The sequence below is a fragment of the Bacillus rossius genome, chromosome 1 (genome assembly GCF_032445375.1).
Source record: "Bacillus rossius redtenbacheri isolate Brsri chromosome 1, Brsri_v3, whole genome shotgun sequence".
In the NCBI taxonomy this organism is placed as follows: Eukaryota; Metazoa; Arthropoda; class Insecta; order Phasmatodea; family Bacillidae; genus Bacillus; species Bacillus rossius.
In genome coordinates this window covers 268624727-268632902 of record NC_086330.1, presented here as the reverse complement: position 1 = coordinate 268632902, position 8176 = coordinate 268624727, and the positions used below count along the sequence as shown (strand labels likewise).

At 34.4% G+C, this 8176-nt stretch overlaps 1 protein-coding gene across 1 annotated transcript in view; it reads right to left on the bottom strand.

Moving 5' to 3' along the window:
• Nucleotides 1-307: 307 nt before the first annotated feature.
• Nucleotides 308-8176, bottom strand: part of LOC134527588 (protein flightless-1) — a 126866-nt gene continuing 118997 nt past the window's right edge. The window contains exon 23 of the mRNA XM_063360405.1: nt 308-6929. Coding sequence (XP_063216475.1) covers nt 6795-6929 — 135 coding nt within the window. The 3' untranslated portion in view covers nt 308-6794. The remainder of the gene's footprint in view (nt 6930-8176) is intronic.

Sequence of the window (8176 nt, the reverse complement as noted above, 5' to 3'; positions counted from 1 at the left end):
CGTTATTTTGAAGTGTTAATAATGTCGGATCAATACGAACAGTTTATTTATTCATATTCGAAAATTCAAATATTTACTCAGGCCTAGTGCACACATATGCAATTAAAAATTCACCACTGTACACAAAAGAATAAAACATAAAAAACAAGTAACTACCAGTCATTCTGGATTACGATCAATACTTAGATGCATGCGAACATAAATAACAAAACATAAGGCTAAAACTATTTATATAAAAACATTGTGGTTACTCTTCGATAAGGAGATAATGCTACCAAAATTGAAATAAGATTTTGCACAAGTGCCATTTTAAAATAAATTACTAAATTTATTAAACTCAAAATGCTACAACAAAGGACACACTGAGAAAAACACACAATATAAAATACTGATCACAGTTTGTCTTGGCCTCTGTCAAAGAAAGTCTCCAGAGTTGCCCCCACAATACAGTTGACCAAGCTTTGTCATTCAATGCAACAGGCATCCTCAAAGCAACACTGGCCTGGTTCCACTTCGACACATCAAGCCAAGATAATATAAAACACTTTTCAATATTTACCTAAGAAATGGCAAATATATCTTGCACACTAAAATCCACATTTTTGATGAGAACAAACTATTCTGTATACACACACACATACAGAGAGAGAACCCTATTATGACATTCATGAAAAGATAAAAAATAAATATTTTGAGACTTTACTTCAATCACCATGTTGAGTTATTGGCATTATTGCATTCTTGCATCATGTTTGTTTTATTTCAATTTTAAAATTACTTTCTCAGTGGAGTTCTCTTTTATGCCAGATACATTATATGAAATATGAAATATATCTTTGTAACAATCTGGAATATGTGTGTGTGTGGCGGGGGGGTGGGGGGGGGGGGGAGAGAGAGAGAGAGAGAGAGAGAGAGAGAGAGAGAGAGAGAGAGAGAGAGAGAGAGAGAGAGAGAGATCCAAAATGATGAGTGAAGCTGAACATAAAAATCTTACAAACAGAAATGTTAGCAGTTCCACGAACAGAGCACCTCATGAAACACAGAGACTCCAAAGCCAAGACATGCACTTAAGCGCTTAACTGAAAAAAATTGAAGAATAAAAAATTGTGACTACAGGTCAGGAGTCACGAGAATGTAAGAAAGCTGGAGAAATTTCAAGGAAGTCATAAAAAAAAGCTCCAAAATAAACAGTAATGGTGCTGGATTGGCACATTCATTCAATTATTTTATCTATTTAGTATTATTAAGTTTAATTTTACTGTGGTCTATACATAAAATTGTTCCTGTATATAAAAGATGTTATTAAAAAGACTCTAAAAAAAAAAAATCTTGAAATTAGTTTATGAGGTATTTGTATATTCCTTGAACGAAGAGCAGCAAGTTTTAATGACATAAAAATTCACACTGAAAATTCTTCACTTTTTAGTAACTTTTGTGACCCAGGAAACATATTTCTATAAAAAACAGTAAGATATGTGCAAATGTCAGGTTTTTTTATAGTTTGGATCCATTTACAATATAAATATCAAAATATTCTTGAAACTCAAATATCAAAAATACAACTATGCATAAAAGAAGTATGAGTTCAAATTTGGAGGGATTAAACTGCAGTGGTTAAAAACTGCTTCATTTCAGGGTGGCCACATTATGAAAAGTCTAATAAAATCTTCTCATGATAGTATTTCGATAAGGAAAATCATTCCCTGCATTCACGCAGCCTGTGAAAGCATTACTTTTTTTTTATAGATGGTATGGTAGTGCATAACAAAATCATACACACAAAATGTAGGCAAGGATCTGTTTTAACCAGACCAACCATAGGAATGGTAGAGGCTGTATTTTATTTCTTTCAGAAAATTGCAAAATAAGTTAATTATTTTTTTTAAAAAATTTGTGCATGGAGTCCATACACAACAGAGGTGAAACTTCTTGCATATTATATTATTAGGTATCAGAAACACAATTCTCTTTCGCTGAGGTTGCAGTAAATAAAATGTAATTATGTGAGCACTAAATTATGCCGTGTAAATATGCAAGTGGGAAAGTAAGCTGTGTCATTTATACCTCTTCCCCTGCCGTCTCCTCCATCAGTTGCATAAAATGTACCACGTACCTAACTATTCCCCTCCTGCAATCGCAATCTTCGTAACGCTTGAAAACTGTAGCAAAAATGTTTCACTTAAAAAAAAGTCAGGGATATTTTATTACAGATTTGTGTGGACATTAGCTACATTGCAGATTGTTCCACAGTCTGAACTAAGGTGGTTCTGCTGTTACCTGTGCACCTTTTAATACAAAGTATGGCTAGTTAACATTGAGACCATCCATTTATGTATTGAATCTAGGTATCCACGCATTTATATTATGTAAACACTTACACAAAGTAACTGCAACAACTTCTCTTCACATTGGATCTAATCAAATATTCATCATCCAATTTGTTGCAGGAATAGAAAAATTATCAATGAGTAAAAACCTGAAAATTTAACATTATTACAAAGGCTAGAATGTATTAGTGATGGTCTGATAATGAAAACACCAGATTCCGATACGCATAATATTTTATCAATCCGATAACCGATAACCAATATTTTTTATTGTTTTAAAAAAATTGGTCACTAAATGCACTGAAAAAACTAGTGCCAATGTATTTCTTACAACTAATGTGTCAAACAAATTTAAAGAGCTCTTGAAAAATCTATTTTCATCATTTTCATGTTTCCATTGTAAGCTCTCAACTCTGAAAACTTTACTGGACTGCATATATGTCTGGTAAATAGCATTTATAGATAAGATTTTATTACTAGTATTTTTAATATTTTCTCACCATACATTACTGTTTACAAAATATCTGAACATCAATGGTATAGTTAAAACTAAGAAACAATTTGTTGGGACACTATATTTTGTCTATTTAGATCACTATGATACTATTTGTGCATATTAGTATAAAATTCATTCGTTTAGTAAAATAAATAAATCTACATACGCCAAGGTAAATTCAAAAAGAGAGGAGCCATTTTGTTAGAGAGAAAGAGAAAAGCAGCAAGAAAGATAGAGGGATATAGAAAAAATAATAGGGGGTTGGGGGAATAATCATTTTCCGGTTGGAAGGAACAGCTGAATAAAATTGTATCATGTACTAGCTGTACCGTGCCACGCTTCGCTGTGGCACATTGTGATTGAATAGTTGAGAAATAAGAAACAAAACAAAGACTACATTTCATATAAGTTTAATTTTGCAATACTTGTGGATATACAATATTTTTTGTTTTTCCACTGTATGCGTAGATATAAAGACTATCTGGTTTTCCGACTCGGGAACACGCAACATACAGTTGTCCATGTGAAAAACAATCCGCATCTAAATCTAAACCACACAATTCTAAACATTGACCTTGAGCTTTATTGATTGTGATTGCAAATGCCAATCAAATTGGGAATTGCAATCTTTTAAATTGAAATGGTGTATCGGTCGGGATCATGGGTATTCGAGAAATGAGGACTTCTTCACCTTTAAAAGGCCCCGTTAAAATCGTTGCTTCCACTACGTTATTCATTAATTTCTTAACTGAAAGTCGCGTGTCGTTGCAGAGTTTTGGCTGATTAATATTCCGCAAGAGGATAATTGGCATACCTATCATGTAATTGGAAACGAATATTGTTTGTCATGTGACTGCGCCATTACTATTGCCGTTGTCAGCGAGTGTTTTCCTCGATTACGGCAGATGGCGCGGTCACTGGTGCACAGCTAATAGGTAAAAATCTGTATTTTCGCACTTGTGCTATGAATGTGATGCAATTGTTGTTATTGGCGATATAACATTTTAATTTAAATTAAAAATTTAAAAAAAAATGGTATAGGGTGTACGGAGTTCAAAAAATGAATCGCCTAGTACCATCTACACGCAATCCCACATCAAGTGGTGATAGACCCATACAAAACATAACCTCTACTTACGATTGATGCAATTGTTGTTATTGGCGATAGAACATATTAATTAAATAAAAAATAAAAAAAGGTATAGGGTCTAAGGAGTTCAAAAAATGAATAGCCTAGAACCATCTACATGCAATCCCACATCAAGTGGTGATAGACCCATACAAAACATAACCTCTACTTACGATTGATGCAATTGTTGTTATTGGTGATAGAACATATTAATTTAATTAAAAATTAAAAAAAAAGGTATAGGGTCTAAGGAGTTCAAAAAATGAATAGCCTAGAACCATCTACATGTGGTGATAGACCCATACAAAACATAACCTCTACTTACGATTTGGATAACGGCGCAGCTCAATCGAGACACGATCACACTAAAGTACCTCATTCATATTGTATAATTAGTTCCATACCGGTACGCTTAGTCATTTTTTAATTATTGCACCTCACAATAAAAGCATTCTCATTGTATATAGCCATTTCCCGCTCGCTTCACTTGACGTAGTTTTTTCCATTGCTAAGAGAAATCCTTTGGCATGGAGAAACGTTTCCATAACAGAAAATGCTTGTTTTTTTTTTGTTTTTATTGGTGAGAAAACACATTAATAAAATGGCACAGTTACTTTTTCGCGGTCGCGGGTATGTTGCTGACGTGAAAAGTAGATAAAAACAATCCTTGATGCGGGTTGTATATAATGGTAAAATTTCAGCTTGATCGGTGCAGAACTTTTTGAGATTTTGAAGCGTACACAAACCAACATAACATTTTTATATATATAGATATAATACAATTTACGTGTGTTATTTATTACCAAGGTATTTTTGCCCCACAGTGCCAAGACGACCCTTTATTTCTCTCAGTCAGGCAAAAAGATGATAACTGCCAGAGCTGTCACAACAGGATGCAGTTACTAGTTACTACACCAGGGGGGTGAGGGCAGGCTAGCATTCGGTCGGTCACTGTGTATAATCTTGCCATAAAAGTTGTCAAAGCATGTCAGGATAACCAAGGTCTTATTCCTTACATTTGTAACCAAATGTATTTTGCCAGATCTACAGAAGTTTCATTTTCTTCACCACATTTTTAATGAAACCCTATTTGTTACTGTTTCAAATGTAAGTCTCGTGTTGTGCATTTTTTTAATTACATTTTTACAAAAGAGCTGACAGTTGTAATCTATTTTTATCAACAAACGTATTTACCTGCGTGCAGGTCGCACATTTTATGCCGATTTTTTTGTTTAATAACATGTCATGCAAACCTTATGCAAGTTTTTTTTTTCATTTTGGGTAAAAAAAATATAACATTGCATTGAGTGGTTGAATATTTCCTTAAAAAACTAGCCTGTGTTGGTTTCTAGTACGTAAATAGGTCACAGGTAAGAATAAATTGTTTAAATAAAATATCTCAGCTGTGTGTGTAAATATCCATGAACTGTGCCGTTACGCTGCGTTTGCATCTGCAGCTTGTTGGGTGGCTACCTGTCTGCTGGAATTCGGCAAGAGGGGAATATCTAAAAATAAACCAGCCAGAGATGAGAAAGAGGAGGGGAAAGAAGTGTGTGCGTGCGTGTTTGAGTGCGTGTGGCCAGGCAGCAGTGTATGGTTCTCCCTCCCTTTCTCATCATAAACGTCCATGAACTGGCACCGTACACAATCACCATGTCTATCTCGACAGGTTTTTATGATGCAATTGAAATTGTATCCAAACACTGTTTTCGTGTGAGATTAGGGCGTGTTTGTTTTTATTGAAAGAACTGACAAAAAAAAATTGACAAATATTAGCATGCCGTCATTTCTCGCTTGGGTAAGAATTTGGGTAAAAAAAATATATATACAACAGACAGGAAGGAAAACATTGGTATAAAAAATAGTATTCTTTTGATTTGTATTATTTGTTATATAATGGAACGAAGAGCCATAAAAAATGAAAAGGGGGGGAGATGAAAGAACAAGGGTCAACATCAGTGCCAAGTTTCTTGCATGGCAATAAGCTGATACAAGGACCATAAACTCTTCAATTGTCTTCTACTGGAGACAGATATATGGTGCTACCCATATTCAAAGGTGACACTTATAATGAAAATATTAGATTTTTATTCCAAAAATTATAGATGCTACCCATACACAGGGGCAACTCTTCTGCGTGTAAATACAGTAGGTATCTTCCTGTAAAATGCAAACGTGTTTGTCAAAAGCAAGGTGTTATAAATGTTTCCTGAACAACTGATTTAGTTTGTAGTGCCTGAATGTTAAGGGTCCTTCCTCTTATTACAGCATAGTATGTATGGTAAGTTGATAGCCAACATCGGAAAATGTACCAATAATTCGTTAACGGTTATCAGACATCGGGACATTACCAGATCACATGTTTGAATGGAATTTTCATTACTACCATTCAGTAGTTTTGACACACACCGGAAGAAAAGAAAGCAATATTAAAAAATGCAAAATTAATTTGAACCAAAAATATGCAATCTGGACAAAAATTAATGTGTGGCGGCAGCCAATGAACAAAAGACAATGACCTGTTTGTGTACAAGCGTGTAGAGTTTAGCCTGGTAAAATAAAATAAAGTGAATTTTGCGAGTGTCTAAAAATGAGGCACTAAAATAGTATATACAATAAGAATAGTACAGACTTAAAAGTGAAAGCACACTAAAAAAACCAGACAAAACACAACAACTGGTTTTTTGGTGTCCTGCAGTATTCAAAGTATGCACTATTGTTATCATACACGCCTGTCAACAACTGGTTGTGTCCAACAGAACCAGACAGCCAGTCAGGACAGCGGACCACGCGGAGCGCGACGGTGATTGTGCGCTGTGCACGGGGAGGCAGCGGCCATGGCCTACTCGGGAGGCTTCTTGTGGGGCCCCCAGCCGTGGAAGCACTTGGTGAAGCGACGCGACTCCTTGTTCTTGAGCGTGAGGAACAGCTTGCGCGGCCGTTCTGGCTGCTTGGCACGCAGGTGCTGGATGTACACCTGCAAGAAGCCCACTCACCACTGAACACCTGCTGCCGAGACTCCTCCTGCTCGCAAGGCTTCATCTCTCTGTAGCACACTGAAACTCACTACACACCTTACTTTAAAGGATCACTTAAAGTACACATGTTTAGATTCCTACAAAATGTTTCACATTCAGTAACAGTTTAGTGTAATATATTTTTTTCCAATACATATTAAGCACCAATTTTTATATTTTTTTTACAGTACATCCATCAAAGTAATTCTGTTCAACTTGTGCAGTGTTGAAGTGTTGAGGAATGATTTGAAGTAGCACAGTCGGAGATTCAAAAGTTACACTCTTAGTCTTTTTCATCTAAGAGAATTTTTTTATTTTTGTGCATGCACTTTTGCAAAAGCATTTGTATAACATAAACACAATGTAACTAATTAGTAATTAATAATATGACTAATTTTAAAACCATATTTTACCCATTCTTTATTAGTAGAGGCAAGATTTTATGATTTTATTTCTAGGACTATTTCACTTTTAAAAGAGGCTATTTCAGCGTTATTTTTATTTTTTAAATATTTTCTTTAGTACCTTAAAAAAATGTGTATTATTCAACAAATATGAAAATAAAATATTTCTAAATACTTATTTTACTAAATCCGTCTCATTTTGATTGACACCAGATGAACTTATAAACAGTATAATCAGTAATAGGCATGTCTAGAACAGAACTACTCAGAAAAATAAAAATTAATCAGAAATTTTTGTGTTTTAAACATGTGCCATCATTACTGTAAAAACATGTCACTAATTTAGGACAAGCAAGAAGAAACAATATACAGTAGAACCTTGTTATAATGTTTTTCAAGGGAGCACAAGAAAAATACATTATAAGCAGGAAAACATTATAAGGAGGAAATCTCAATTTAGCACTTAACAATGTTTGAGCTTTGTACCAATGGACTCACCAAGCTATGTAAACATCTTTAATGTTAAAACCCAAAATAGTATACTTGATACATGAATTTTCTGAAACAAGCCAACAATTTTTCAACTTCGTCTTGTTCCGTGGTTAAATTTTGTTTGTCTTTAAAGATACACTGCCATATTTTTTTGTAAAATTGTCTTACGATTCATGATGGCAACATTAAGAGTGAGAACATCTACTCCTTCGCCACCTGAAAATGTTTAATTTTGGGATTCCTACGTATGAATGGAAAAAAAAATTATTTGTAAGCAATAGAAAACACTTTTAGTTATGCCCTCGCTCAAT